General features: G+C 37.9%; 1 protein-coding gene across 7 annotated transcripts in view; it reads left to right on the forward strand.

Moving 5' to 3' along the window:
* Positions 1 to 3,180: 3,180 nt before the first annotated feature.
* The window catches only part of LOC6506034 (ankyrin-3), a 69,463-nt gene continuing 56,602 nt past the window's right edge, over positions 3,181 to 16,041 (forward strand). For 2 of the 7 annotated variants that reach the window (XR_004311328.2, XR_006507868.1), the window contains exons 1-2: positions 3,187 to 3,379; positions 3,699 to 3,852. Coding sequence is in view for 5 of the 7 variants with exons in the window: in XM_032455819.2 (XP_032311710.1) it covers positions 3,715 to 3,852 (138 nt within the window). In the remaining 2 variants the exon portion in view is untranslated. Of the gene's footprint in view, positions 3,465 to 3,698; positions 3,853 to 4,263; positions 4,331 to 16,041 lie in introns of all 7 variants that reach the window. The other 5 variants (XM_044717739.1, XM_032455819.2, XM_044717740.1 and 2 more) reach the window with 5 other exon arrangements.

The following is a 16,041-nucleotide window of genomic DNA, read 5'->3' on the forward strand; positions in this document are numbered from 1 at the left end:
CACCGTGCACCGGATGCAATATGGTGCCGTGGCACCAATAAGGGTCACACGGATCGAAAGACACGTGCGCTGAGTAAGCATTGATTATGCTTGCGATCGTGGGAAAGCCAAAAGAAAGAAAACACCCAAACATTTGGCAAAGCTCACTGAACTTAATGCCAAGTGCATCCACCAACAACACAATGCACTTGCATTGACAAATTAGCAACGAAGATATGGACTTAAGCTACAACGACAACATCAGCTACCAATGACATCGAGGGACGCCAGCAGCAGCAGCAACCGCGACCGAGATCGCGGCAGCGATGGAGCAACGCATAGGTGTAATTATTAATTATAAGAATCATAATTGTCAGTTCTAATCCGATACTCAAATAAACAAAATGTGAAAAAGATTAATTTCTTTTTTTAAAGAATATTAATAAAATCTTTTTAACTCATATATTGTTGGCTCTGTGAAAGTGTCTCACATGCCATATGTAATAGCCTTACGGCATCTGTCTCTGATGCGATCTCCCTCCGTGTTTGTTGCAGTGTTCAGAGATCGCGGAACAGCTGATTCACTCGCAATGATGCAGCCGCTCATTTTCCCTTAAGAGCAGGTGAGTAACGAAAATTCGGCTTTGAAAATTCGAATTTTTGATTATTGAGCAAAACTCGTGCCCTATCCTCCATGGCATCACTCCAAGTGATTCCATGGAATTCCCTAGTAGTAATGGCCCCCGTAGCAGGGTAACCCACTGCCCGGACCAACGGAGCGGGCTGGTTTCGCGGCATTACCGACCGTGGCACCAAAACCCTTGCAGGTGATCCCATCTGTTAGACAGATATTTGTCTCACGGCTAGCCCCTGACACGTCTGAGATTAACATCTCGGCTTATATTAAATCCTAAATCCTAAATATTCATACTCGAGACTCATATAATACTTCACGATACGTGTGCCAATTCCAATGTTCGCGACGCTGAGGCCAGACAATATATTCGTACAAGAGCATTAGCAGAGTTCGGTCAAGAAAAAAAATTCTAAGCCTGTTGCAGTCAAGCTCCCAACATCTGTCCAATCTGATTCTTCAAACAAGAAAGGAAAGCTAACTTCGGGCGGAGCCGAAGTTTATATACCCTTGCAGTTGAGTCGCAGTCCGCTAGGTGGCGCCACGCATGTTATATTATTAGATATATAGCGGATCGTATATAGTTGGCCGATCCTTATGAAACTTGGCAAATCAAATTATTTTGCCAAAAGAGGAATCCATTGAAACTCCCATCCTTCTAACTTGAAAAACAACGAAGTTATAGCATTTCCGATCAATCAGTTATATGACAGCTATAGGATATAGACGGCCTATCCTGATGACATTCAGCAGATCATATAAGTTGAAACTCCCATCCTTCTAACTTGAAAAACAACGAAGTTATAGCATTTCCGATCAATCAGTTATATGGCAGCTATAGGATATAGTTGGCCGATCCATAAGGATCGATCCATAATCTTCATAAGAAATTCGACAAATCAGATTGTTTTTCCCAAAATAGAATCTCTACCAAATCCCATCTTTCTAACTTAAAAAACACCAAAGTTATGCCAATTTCGATCGTTCTATGACAGCTATAGGATATAGTCGGCCGATCCTTACGAAATTTTGTACATAAGACATTTTGGTCAAATATAACATGTGTCCCAACCCTCTAAATTAAAAAACACCAAAGTTATGGCATTTCCGATCAATCAGTTATATGGCAGCTATAGGATATAGTCGACCGATCCCTGCCGTTCCGACTTATATACTGCCTGCAAAGGAAAGAAGGGTGTGTGCAAAGTTTCAACTCGATAGCTTTAAAACTGAGAGACTAGTTTGCATAGAAACAGACAGACGGACGGACGGACATGCTCATATCGACTCAGGAGGTGATCCTGATCAAGAATATATATACTTTATAGGGTCGGAGATGTCTCCTTCACTGCGTTGCACACTTTTGACCAAAATTATAATACCCTCTGCAAGGGTATAAAAACTAACATTTTTTTATCAATCTCACCTATCAAAATTGTAGGGGCTGAAGTAAGCCCGAAGTATGTGAGTACCTCACTTTTAGGCGTGACAGACCTCTGCGAAAAGGAGGAGAAGTCTTAATTTCTATTCACTTCAAATGTGCTTCTGAAGTTAAGTTACTACATTTTGGTGATTTTGAATTTATCTGCGTTAAAGTCATATTGTCTGACCCATCATTGTATTATTACCTGTCCTTACATTTAACCATCTTTCGAACTGCTGTTTTGATAAATATTGAAAACTCATCCTTTTTATCCCTTTCCTACCGTCATGATTTAACGCCGAGCATGTTTGACATGCCCCTTGGTCAAATCAACCATGTTAGAAATTCGGCTTCTAGACTTATATTTTGTATCTAATCCTGAAGTTACCTCACTTTTCAGAGCTTTGCTACTCCCAACCCCTGAAGATCCATATCACCCCACGATGATATGGTGAAACCAGTTTATTCAGTTTATTCAGGAGCCCATCCTCATGAAATTTGGCAGATGGGATTATTGTGCCCAAATTCTGTACCAAGTCCCATCTTTCTAACTTAAAAAACACCAAAGAAATGCCAGTCGGTCGATCCTTATAAAAATTTGTTGGTATGAATTTTGGCCAAATATGGAAAGTCCCCCACATAAAAAACTTCAAAGTTATGGAGTTTTCCCCCCCTCATCCAATCAATCAGATAAATCAGTTATATGGCAGCTAAAGGATTCAGTCGACCAATCCGGCCATTCCGACTTAAATACTGCCGGCAAGCAAAAGAAGGATGTAAGCAAAGTTTCAAGTTTATAGATTTAAAACTGAGAGACTAGTTTGCGTAGAAACAGAAAGACGGACGTACCCATATCGACTCGGGAGGTGACAAGAAAAATGTATACTTTATAGGTTTGGAGATGTCTCCTTCAATGCGTTCCACACTTTTGACGAAATTATAATATCATCTGCAAGGGTATAACAACAAAAATTTCTTGTAAGTCTATCACTGACCGTGTCAAAAGGGCTGAAAGTAAAAAATTTGTAATCTTTTCGGTAAGACCTGTAAAACGGTCATCGCTTCTGGTTGGCATCTCCTAAGTAAATTTCTGGTATTTTTTTCGGTCTGAGTTCTTGAACAGACCCTATCAAAAAAAATTTTTCAATATATTTCTCTCGCTTACTCTTATGTAAAACGGGTTTTGTCGATCTTTTATCCATCAAATTTTCATAATAGCAGAAAAATTGCGCATCACTGGCAAAAATATACAAGAGAATATAGATATGTGAATTAAACGATAGATATTTAAGATAATCTACTTTTCCTGTACTGAGTTTCTCCGGAGAGTGAAACCCTTAAAAGTTAGTTATATGTGGCCCGTGGAGTTTCTTTCAATCTTTTAATTTTCTTCTATGAAAAATTTAGACTTTTAAAAAATAAATAAAGGTTAAAAAGAATAAATATTTACAAAGTTAACAATGACGTCATTAAGTCATAAAATATACATATGTATTTGCAGATAAATGATGTCAGATCAACACAGACACATTATTAACCAAATTTTTTACGTTATTATTTTGAACATTATTAAGCCTAAAAATTTAAAATGCGCTTAAAAACCAAAAAATTATTTGATTAAGTAATTAATAATTTGAGCTCAAACATATTCTTATTTTCTAGTTTTTAATACTTCGCAATGACTCTTGGTGAGTTGAATGTCGAGAAGGCAGTAATAAATAAAGGGGAAAATGTTACTCAACAAAGCATTATTACCCCCCTGAATAATGCAGTACCAGGGGATAAAATGAATGGAATTAAAATGTATGAGAATCAGGTGAGATAAATTTAAAGACAACAATTATAATTTTTAAAAATTTACCCATATCATTGGGATACATTTATGTTGCATGTATGTATGTTTACATATATGGAATTAACATAAACAAAAAAAACTATTGATATACATACATAGCTACTGGATATGAACATATGTACATGCATATGTGTATGTGTAATATTAACCTAATATATTTGGCATCTAAAGACTAAGTGTATATACTTATGTATGTATAACGTATAAGTTCATAAAATAAATTACCAAGCAAGGCTAAAATCTTCAGAATTAGTAAATTAGAATAGTAGATCCTTTGAGTTTAGAGTTGAATGAACAGCTTCTATCTTCAGTGTATTTATCAATTATTTTTGTTGGTTATTCGTTCGTATGTATAATTTGTAACCCCTCTAGACAGTACATATTCAAATTTTGGTCAAAAGTTCAACGCAGTGAAGGATATAACAAAGAATATATGGAGGTATGTATGTATATTTTTATACTAAATCAACGCAATTCTCAATCAGAATAGCCTCTGACTCGGTTTAAGCAAGTATCTGTATTCTATCTTTCTAACTTAAAAAACAACAAAGTTATGTCAATTCCGATCGTTCTATGACAGCTATAGTATATAGTCGGTCGATCCTTATGAAGTTTTGTACATAAGATATTTTGGTCAAATATAACATGTGTCCCAACCCTCTAAATTAAAAAACACCAAAGTTCTGGCATTTCCGATGAATCATTTATATGGCAGCCTTAGGATATAGTCGACCGATCCCTGCCGTTCCGACTTATGTACTACCTGCAAGATAAAGAAGGATGAGTGCACAGTTTCAACTCGATGGGTCTACAACTGAGAGACTAGTTTGCGTAGAAACCGACAGACAGACAGACGGACATGCTTATATCGACGACTATATCGACTATCGTTTTTTAAGTTAGGGGGTTGGGACTTGTTATATTTGACCAGAATATATATATATATTTTTTTTTTTTTTGCGCACGGTTTTCACAGCATTCGTACAGCCCACCCCAGCGATTTAAGATTGTTAGTAGAGCAAAGTGACAAGATGTGGTAGGGACCATTGCAGTCCGAACATAATACCCTGAACGAATCATGTTGGGCATATGTCGAACTACAATGGCTAAGGAGTAGAGGACGAAAGTTTCTAGTCCTTCTACTAGGAACGTTAAAATTTAAACGTGTTAGTAAAGGCTGGCTGTCTATATTTCCATAAATAAGATTGTATAGAAACATGACACCCAGCATCGCTCTACGATTTGTTAATGATGGTAAGTTGATTAGTAAAAGTCTACTACGATAAGAGGGGAGGTAATGATTTGCATCCCAATTAAGTCCCCTAAGCGCAAAAGTAAGGAAGTTTTTTTGTAAAGATTGAATGTGATCTTGGTGTACTCCATATTGAGGACTCCAGACACACGATCCATACTCAAGAATCGGACGGACCAGTGATGTATATAACGTTTTATTTATGTACGGGTCATTAAATTCTTTTGACCATCTTTTAATAAAACCAAGCACACCCATAGCTTTATTAACCATGGTAGATATATGGTCGGTAAATTTATGTTTCAAATCTAATAGGACACCTAGATCGTTAACCTGAGTTAATCGTTCTAAGGCGTTCCCATAGAGAAAGTATATAGCCTGGTGAGGACTAGATCGGTAAAAAGACATAAGTTTACATTTCGATCCATTAAGCTTTAGGTTATTTGCTAAACACCAATTTTGAAGTTTATCCAAATCGGATTGAAGTAGACTGGGCACTAGTGCATTTATACTGAAGGCATAGCTTAATGTCATCAGCGAACATAAGAACAAGTGAATTAGTTAAGGCAAGGGGCAAGTCGTTAATAAACAGTGTAAAAAGTAGGGGTCCAAGATGGCTTCCTTGGGGCACCCCAGATGTGGCGCATACTAAACGCGAGGTAACATCTTTAAAGAAAACACGTTGGGTTCTCCCAGATAAGTAGCTCGAAATCCAGATAAGAAGATCAGTTGGGAATCCGATTGGTTAACAGAGTCAAATGCTTTACTGAAGTCAATGTAAATGACGTCTGTTTGTAAGCCATTCCGAAAGCTATCCGTTATAAAAGATGTTAGCTCCAATAAGTTGGTAGTGGTAGAGCGGCGCTTCATGAAGCCATGCTGGCACGTAGTTATTATTGAACTACATAGGTGTTGCAAATGTGGAGTGATAAGTTTTTCAAACAGCTTTGGAATTGCTGACAATTAAGAGATGCCTCTATAATTCGCAGCGTCGGATTCCTTCCACTCAAAGGGAAAGATCGAAGTTTCCTGCGATAGATTAAAGAGTTTAACAAGCGGTCTGGTACTCCATCAGGGCCTGGCGAATACACGGGCTTGACCTTAAGAAGATCCGATAACTCACCACTTTGATCTAAAGATGGGCGAAATATAAGATTGGCTGATTGGACTTTATAAGTGTAAGGCTGAGCTGAGCTGCTGCTAGGTGAATACATAGTTTGAAAAAACTGTGCAAAGAGATCGGCCATTGCCTGATCAGTGTTCGCATAAGAGTTCTCAAACGTAAGCAGTAAGGGAAAAGACACATTTTTACGCTTAGTGTTTACGAAGTTGTAAAACTGCTTCGAATCCTGAGTAAACTGAATCCTGCAGCGGCGAATATAACTCCTATAACATTCTGCGTTATGCACGGTGAAATTGGACCGAGCTACTAAGTATCTAGAATAACTAACTGTACAGCCAGTCTGGCTGGCTGAGCCAGATAATCTATGTTTATTCAAAAGTCTACTCATACTATTCTTTAAGTTGTTAAGATGCCTTGTATACCAAGGCGGATTCGTTGAAGCGGACGGATATTTCCACGGCACACAAACGTCAAAAAATGAGTTTACAGTGAAATAAAATTTTTGTAATGCTAAGTTTATATCATCGCATGCTAGTAAATCAGACCAATCTAATTCCGAAATTAACTTATTTAATTTCATAAAGTCAGCCTTACGAAAGAAACTTTATGAGCTTTATGAGATTTAAGTGTGGACTTAAGGTCAATTAAGCTGTTGTTTTCAATTGAATGCTCAAGAGTGGGATGATATGGATCCTCAAGGTCAGAAAGAGGCAAAGTTCTGGAAAGAGTAATTCCATCAGGATCAGAAACGAAGCATAAGTCCAACAGCCGACCTAAAGAATTTCTAACGTGGTTAATTTACTCGAGTGACATGTCGAACATGCCCGCAGGGAAGTCATGGTGGGAGTTAAGCTGTAAAGACGGTGAATTATTAACATTTGACCACATAAGTTCTGGGATATTAAAGTCACCCAGAGCTATCAGCTGGTCACCATCAGACAGACGATCGAAAACCAAACGAATAGCAGCGGACAAATGTTGCCAGTATGTAGGCAGTTCGGACGAAGGTGGTATGTAAGAACAGGTAACATACAAAGATTGATCGGACAAAGTGATTTTGATGCAAAGGAATTCAATGTCACCAAACTCTTGTGATTTTACCTCTTCAGAAGCGAGTTTGGAGTCTACAGAGATTAACTTCTCCTCCCCTTCGCAGAGTTCTATCACATCTAAAAGTGGTGTACCTACTAGGAAAAACTTTAGAGCTTAAGATCTCCGGCTTTAACCAAGTTCAAAATTATCTTACGTACAAAATTTCATAAGGATCGGCCGACTATATCCTATAGCTGTCATAGAACGATCGGAATTGGCCCAACTTTGGTGTTTTTTAAGTTAGAAAGATGGGACTTGGTACAGATTCTATTTTGGACAAAATAATCTGATTTGCCAAATTTCATAGGGATCGGTCAACTATATCCAATAGCCGCCATATAACTGAACGATCGGAAATGGCACAACTGCAAGGGTATATCAACTTCGGCTCCGCCCGAAGTTAGTTTTCCTTTCTTGTTGTTATTTCCTTTTTTGCTGGCCTCCGTTATTGCTATTGTACACCAGTAGCTAAACCATAGGTACTCCACTTTTAGGTGAGACCTTTGCGAAGAGGTGGACGAGGAATCTCTTTTGACTTCAATTTCGTTTCTGAAGAGGTGAAGTTGCAAAAGTTTAGTAATTTTAAATTACTCTGCATAAAAATCTTTAAAATAAAAAAATATCCGTCCGCTTAAAAAAATTGGTTTACCTGGAGTCTCACGAAATTATTTCAATCAAAAATATGTTTTTTTTTTATTTAGTTACTTTCTCCCTGTTTACACGTGTTAACGCAGAAGTTAAAGCGTGAAATCTTACTTTCAAAAATTATGCCGTATGTGCTTGTATTTTTGAAAAATTCAATATAGTATGCGAGATGTTTTCAAAGTACGTTGGTATCACAATTTTCTTTATCAAAAACCTTCATTTTAGAGAGAGTGTACTTGTCGCATGTCCGATTTGTCCATTTAATATCTTGATGGTCGATGATCAGTTCCGTTTTATGAAACCATTTTGGCTTAGTAATAAAAGATCTAAGAAAAGGAATAGAGAAGCCTTTATTTTGTTACATAGAAAATACGTTGTAATCCCTTTCCTTGGATGGTTCCGAGACTATACGGTAACTCAGATATCTTTGGGATGCAGTTGGAAATTGCAGAATCAATGATTTTTCCACGCCCTATGGTCCAAATTCCGTTTTTTTTTTTGCATAAAGACGAAAAATTTAGCTATATGGTTTATACTTCGCACATTTTATTGTTATGGCATTAATAATTTGTGTAGAAAAATTGTGCCAGTACGACCACGCCCACGCTTGCCGCCCCTGCAAAGTGATTGATAATAGATTTGGAATTCGTGTAAGATAAGGTTGGACGTCCCATTTGCTGTGGTGTTTTGCAGGTTTCATCAATAGTAATTGATATTTTAGACGCCAACCATACAGTAAATGGCTAAAAGGCATGGCTAAAAGTTTAGCGGTAATGGACTTTCATGTTCATGTTATTAATCGGTTAAATCGGTTTCGCGGTTTTAAAAAATCAAAAAAAATTTGTATTGTCTTATTGAATTCTATAACATTTCTAGAATATTGTTCTAAATTTCGTGATCCGATTAATAGTTTCGGAGATACAGCCTTAAAAAGGTGGATGCTCGAGGGCAGGTATAGGCAGACTCTCATATACTTAATACTCATTTACAAGGTATTAACCGAAGGATTTTGTTTAATTACACCTATTTACAAAAAAATGTCATTTATTTACAAAAAAATGTTTTTTTTAATAAAAATGTCAAAAATCCCAATTTGTTTATATTTTTTCCCCTCGTTCAATACCTAGTTTATTGTTTTTACTAAAACACGTATTTTTTCATTTTTATTTCTGTTGATCCTGAAAAATGTTCCGCTGACAACGCGGAGGCACCTTTTTTTTGAGGGACTACGGGAAATAGAGTTGTAATTAACGCCATTTTTAAAAATGTGTCTCTAAATTAATAAAAAGTTGCATGTGTGTATATATAAAACGCAAAAATATAAAACATATCATCATTAGTCATATAATGTGTACCCAATTTTTCTTAGGGTAGCATGCCTGAAAAGTTAAAAAAATCAAAAAATTTAGCTGCCCAGCAGTCCAATCACCCACGAATCACCCCGGATTCACCCGTGCGTCCCCCGAATCACCCAGGAATCCGCTCGGAAATCTAGAACAAGCTCCCCGGAATTTTGTACTGAAATTTTTGAAAATGTCCTCTCGGCCCGGAATTCGATTTCAGGCATGAATCAGCCCAGAATCCGTCCTGATTTCGAATCCGGATTCAGGAGTGAAAATTGTCCCGAAATAACCCCTGATTCAGACCTGAATTTCAGAGTAATTATAATTACTCACCCTGGGATTCGGACCTTAGTGCTTTTGTGTACTGGACCTACATGCAAGCCTGTAAGCTATCAAGGAATCGCGCGTACTTTGTGACAGACTATAATATACCTCTACAAATTTGCATGTATAAAACAATCTCAATTATTAAGAATCCACATTAAAAAAAAAATATTGAATATAACCGTTTATTTTAAATTAAAGTAAACAAAAATCAACTCATAAAAAATTTTTTTTTGCTTGGGATCGATTCCACGACCTTACGAGATCAACAAGCAGATACCTTAATCATTAAACAAGATAAAGATCAGTTTAACCGCGATAGAACCTTCTTGATGATGCGCTTTTTTGCGACGACCAAAAAAGTTCAATGAGATTATGAGCATAAAAATGCGAGTAAGAGAGTCTCTCTGGAGCCTCCGGGGGCCTGTCGCAAGAAATTTTTGCGTCCATTTTCGTTGTATGGAATGAGAAGTCTAATAACATTGTAAATTATCTTTGGAACCTGATATTTTTTTCATTTAATGAAGGCATCTTAAAATTGTCAGCAATTCCAAAGCAAAAAAAAATTATTCACTCCACGTTTGCAGCTTCAATCATTTGACCATGCCAAAACGTTTTCATCCTTTGTTAAAGATGGCTTTTAAAATGACTATCAAGTTAAAGATGTGACCAAGATTTTATTTGTGGGTCATGTCCTTAAGGACTCCTTCCGTGGCTTTTCATCTACTCAAATAAAAGAACAAAACTATTTAGTTCATTTTTCAAAATCTACAATCTTGCCTAGTCCGTTTGAAATCTCTCAAGGAAGTCATTTGGGGCCGTTGCTCTTTACTTTTTATACCCTTGCAGAGGGTATTATAATTTTGGTCAAAAGTGTGCAACGCAGTGAAGGAGACATCTCCGACCCTATAAAGTATATATATTCTTGATCAGGATCACCTCCTGAGTCGATATAAGCATGTCCGTCTGTCCGTCTGTCTGTCTGTCTGTCTGTCTGTCGGTTTCTTCGCAAACTAGTCTCTCAGTTTTGGAGCTATCGAGTTGAAACTTTGCACACACCCTTCTTTCCTTTGCAGGTAGTATATAAGTCGGAACGGCCGGGATCGGTCGACTATATCCTATAGCTGCCATATAACTGATTGATCGGAAATGCCATAACTTTGGTGTTTTTTAAGTTAAAGGGTTGGGACTTTCCACACATGTTATATTTGACCAAAATATCTTATGTACAAAATTTCATAAGGATCGTCCGACTATATCCTATAGCTGTCATAAAACGATCGGAATGGGCATAACTTTGGTGTTTTTTAAGTTAGAAAGATGGGACTTGGTACAGATTACTCTTTGGGCAAAATAATTCAATATGCCAAATTTCATAAGGATCGGCCGACTATATACGATCCGCTATATATTTAATAATATAAGATGCGTGACGCCACCTAGTGGACTGCGACTGAACTGCAAGGGTATATCAACTTCGGCTCCGCCCGAAGTTAGCTTTCCCCTTTTGTTTTTCATAAATGAGTCAGGCCCTGCTTTCAGTACCTGCTTTCATGTTAAGCTTTGCCTTCATTACGTTCAAAATCGAACTTCAGTGCACTCAAAAAATTTTTTTTTATGCAAGTTTCTGTCATTTTCGCCAGCGATTCTGGCTACATACTTTCTCTATGGGATTGCATTTAAAAATTAACTCGGCTTTATGACCTTGGTGCTGCTTCATTAAAATAAGCTCTTTTATAAAAAGATGATCAACTGAATTTTAATGACCCTTACATAACTAAATGCTTATATATATATCAGTCCTCTATTGGTCAGTCCTATACTAGGGTATGGGTCATGTGTCTACAGTTCCCAATAAACGCTTTGAATCTCTAAAAAGAATTATTTGATCTTAGGGAAGTTAAGTGGGATGCAAATCTTAACCCTCCCTCACCCGAAGACTCACTCGAATCAACTTGAGCCTCTAGAGCTTCTTGTGTTACCGCAATAGCCAGGGATTCCCCTTCATGTCTACTCGGAGTGCCTGTATACCTATCCTACTTGTAGGTGCTCGTGGTCCCAACCGGCTTTCCTAATGAAGGCTACCAGTCCAAGCGGAGAGATATATGTGAGGTCGCTTAAGTCCGCTAGTGTAGCGGCTCCAAAGAGCTTAAGTCTATTGCGGCCAAATGCCGGGAAGAGCCATCGGAGGTGCGTAACCATGCAGTAGTCAGTGTGGGGCACCGAGAGCCATGCTGCATGTACGCCTATCTGCCAGTGCCCGGTAATTGCCGCGAGTGGGTGGTCCAGATTGTGTGCGAGTTTCTGCAGGTCTGGAAATCACTCTATTTCCATTCCATTCCATCATCTCCATTTGCCCATCCGCAGTCTTTATATAGCTTACGTTGGGGGTCGTATTTGAGAGGATGTTGGATGTTGTAGCCGAGCTCAGTATAAAATCGAAGATTTACTCACCCCTCTTGTTTGTGTCAGTGCTTCCCCTTTGATGGTGATGGGCATTGGCGTCGCACCCTATTAATTGGCCCAGCTTTCGCTTCTCGCTGTTATCCAAAAGCCGCCTGAGCAGGGGGAGGACCGACCTGGTCGTGGCACATGTACGCCGAGCATATTCTAAATGAGGCCGTTGCTGAAATTTGGTAGCAAGAAGATATGAAGGTTCTTTTTTGCGAGAATTCATGGCTTTTACCTGTTTTACCAGTTATACAAAGCCTGAACTCCGAAGCCCCAAACCAAGCATCCTGTCTCCATAGATCGATGGTTCCTGGATGAGAGCTACATTAGCTCCACTTTCATCGAGGTGGAGTAGGAGGGCAGCGGGTGCCTCCTTACAGTGGTAATGTCTGCAGAAATGTCATGGACATCCTTAAGATTTTCCACCACAGTAACCTCCTTTTCGGTGTCGGAGCCTAGCAAGGAGCTCTTCTCCATTCCGACGCCTCCAACAGCCCTTTCGACATTCGATTTTGTAGCGGTGGTCTGAAGGGACTTTAAAAGAAATCGGGGAAAATTTAAACAAGATATGTAAAAGATGACTGCAGTATTTGATTCGAGTAGCCGTTAAATAAAAATCATTGCAGCGTCCCTTATAGTGGACAGATTACATTGTGATATTTTGGGACGCTTAGATTTGAACAATAGGTGGGGCTAGCAAACTTTGTTATTACCGGTTAAGCCTGGCAGGGGATTAGGCTACCCTGATAGGGTGTTGGTTAGGGAAGATTAATGGGTTGTTTTAAAATATGGAGGATGATTTAGATCTGGGACGTTTCCGCTGCAGCTGTGGAAAATAGTGAAAAGGAAATTTTTTTCAAGAGCCAGGAGCAATTCCTACAGGTAATGCATAATGCTGGATGGGCTATCTCCTGGTTGTCCTGCCGCCAAATGCAACTTTATTTAAAGGGGCCGCATATTCGGGTTTGTAAACCATGTGAACAGTGCGGATCGGTGAACCCTAACCCAGGGGTAATACTTTTTTTAGTTCGTGCCCCTTAATCCCAAGATATAAATCAGATTTCTGTTGAGGGATTGAGAAAATTACCCGGATGAGATGAGTTGACGTCGTCCCCGGAACACTTGTATATCTTCCCGAGCTTTGGCCACGTCGCAGCAAAAAAAAGTTTAAATTTAGTCGATCGCACATAAACCCCCTTGAATAGTCGCCTTGCCGTAACACTCGCGGGGATAAGAAATATCTTCACTTTTGAACACACAATACATATTTTATTACCTAATTTGAAGACATGGCCGCTTTTAGGTCAATTACAGCTTTCAGCCCTCGGAAGATCGATCTTTTTACGCTGGATCAGAAGTAGATACTGGAGTAATTTTGTGTATGCTTTTAACATAATTTTAAATTCTTCTCTGATAGGGCAAGATTTGCTTTTAAATATCTATTGAGTAAATGAATCCCTTTTAATAACGATCTAGTCGTCAATGAATTTGAAAATTATCTAATGCAACTTTATTGCAAAGCTTTTAAGTGTATACTAAAAGAAAACAATTTTGAATTTAAATCGCGTTTAACGAAATATTTGGACCTCTTCAAGGTACAGCTTTCAAATGCGGAGAAAACTTTTGTGAACTCTTAAAATAACTTTTGGAAATATTTTCTCGAATTTTATATACATTCATCAGTTCGAAAAAAAACTTAATCGAATACAATTATGAAGACTTTTCTACTTTTATAACAATTTTTTTATAGAACTAATCTGAGTATTTTAGTAAATTTGTCATTATGTTAGTATGTAAGTTTAATCTACAATATCTACATCTACAATATATTGTAGATTAATATCTACAATATTAAACCCTGTTAATCTTGAATCATGAAAATTAACTAAACTTTATTCATCAAAACTCAGCTAATGACCTAGCGGTCTTAGGATAAAGGGGTCATCAGAGTTGTTGCAACCCAGGATTTGAAAATGTCCAATAAACAAGTTCTAATAGCACGCATTTAAATTATTATAATATTTATTTAATTAAATTACAAAGGCTTTTAAAAATCGTGTTCGTCTTTTTCCTCTTCTGCGACTGACGATTATCGATGACATTCGCTTGTTCTGCTATTCGTTAGTTATTTTACCATATGTTGTCGTGTTGACGCTAACAAGAGTTAATCTCAAGAATGATGATCTTAACCGTAACTAGGTTGGCTCACGTCCTTCTTTATTCACCTCTGTAAAATTTTAACTTCCATGTAATTTTACCGGTTGTATTTTGCAATTCCTCTATGGCTGGCACGCTCAATTCTCGACTTTAGATTATTAATACGTAACTAGTGCGAAACAAGACCATCACCCCCCAAGCCGATGAGTTCGAGCCGGACTCTATAGCGTGCCCCAGTGAAGACGGGTCACTCCTATAATACACACCGTTACACGTTACAATCTTTACCGCATCGTGCTCGAAACCGTACTCCATTCGGTGTCCTCGTTCAGTTTGAGGACCACCTGTCGCCGTAGCACCACTGCTTCCTCCACCTTGACCCTCTCACCATAGCCAGAATTGTGGTTGAGTTTGCTGCGGATCTTGTCCCAATCAACGATTGGGTAATTTAAATGATTTTGTAATTTGCTGCGTGTGCTCTTCTTGACTAACTGTATTTAAAAGCTTCCCAGATATAGTTTGTCCGCCTAAAGTTAGCCTTTCATCCTTTTCGTTTTTCTTTAGGGTTAAAAAAAGCCACTAAATTTGAAGCTTACCATAAAAAACAAAAAGGGAAGCTAACTTCGGGTGGAGCCGATATTAATATACCCTTGAATATATATATATATTGGATCGTAAATATTTGGTCGATCCATATGAGAATTTCACTATCAATTCATTTTTCTAATAGAAACGGTGGAAACAGACCCAAGCTTATTTAAAAATAGAACGGTTGTGCAAGAAGTTTGAGAGACTGAGAGACTAGTTTTCGTAGAAACAGACAGACGGACATGCTTATATCGACTCTGGAGTCCATCTTGATCAAGAATACATACACTTTATGGGATCGGAGATGCCTCTTCTACTGCGAAGTAAATTCTTGACAAAATTATAATATGTATGTACACATGCTGTATAAATGAGCTTCTACCTCGCAGAACTTCACAGCTTCGAAAGCTTAGATTATAAGTCAGTCTTAAGTTGATCACGATTCATAGCGGATGTTAATCAAATAATTAATAAAGTCAATAATTATACTATAAACATAAACCCGCGTATAATAATTAAACGACAAACTAAAAGTGTCACAAGATCATTTTTGTACCAACTGAGAAAGTTGGCAATCAACCCTTAACAGGCGACGAGGATTTAAAACATAAAACTACAGCTACCTAATATCGACAACTATAAACTCTAAAATTGCGTGTTTCAATACAATATTCTACATTAACACAGGAAAAAACATAGTATTGGACATCGCTAAATACTAAGCGCGCACGTGCTAAAAGCACATTTAGTAACACGCAGAGTTTGATAAGAACGAAGAACGTGGAGAAGGTGAACTAGAAGCTTTTCTTACCACTACGCCTGGAAACTGTGAACAAGGCAATCGCGGCGATCGGGGCGAAGCAATAGTTGACAAACCGTGGTCCCAAAGCATAAAACATAAATCACAACTTTTTCTTTTCTGGGTAATTTACACATAAATAAGTTACAAATGAATTCTACTAGTATAAATGCCTTTAATTTCACTTTTAACTGCTTGAAAAACGTACAAGACTTTGATGGCACCGATGTTAACCAATTGCCAGATTTTATTTCGCAAATCGAAGCAATTATGCCAATGCTCGCCGATTACGACGATGCAACGGGAAAAATCTTATTCGGTTTTGTCCGAAATAAATGTGTAGGAATATCAAGACCAGTTATTCACAGGTACAGTA

Source organism: Drosophila ananassae (assembly GCF_017639315.1).
Source record: "Drosophila ananassae strain 14024-0371.13 chromosome 4 unlocalized genomic scaffold, ASM1763931v2 tig00000061, whole genome shotgun sequence".
Taxonomy (NCBI): domain Eukaryota; kingdom Metazoa; phylum Arthropoda; class Insecta; order Diptera; family Drosophilidae; genus Drosophila; species Drosophila ananassae.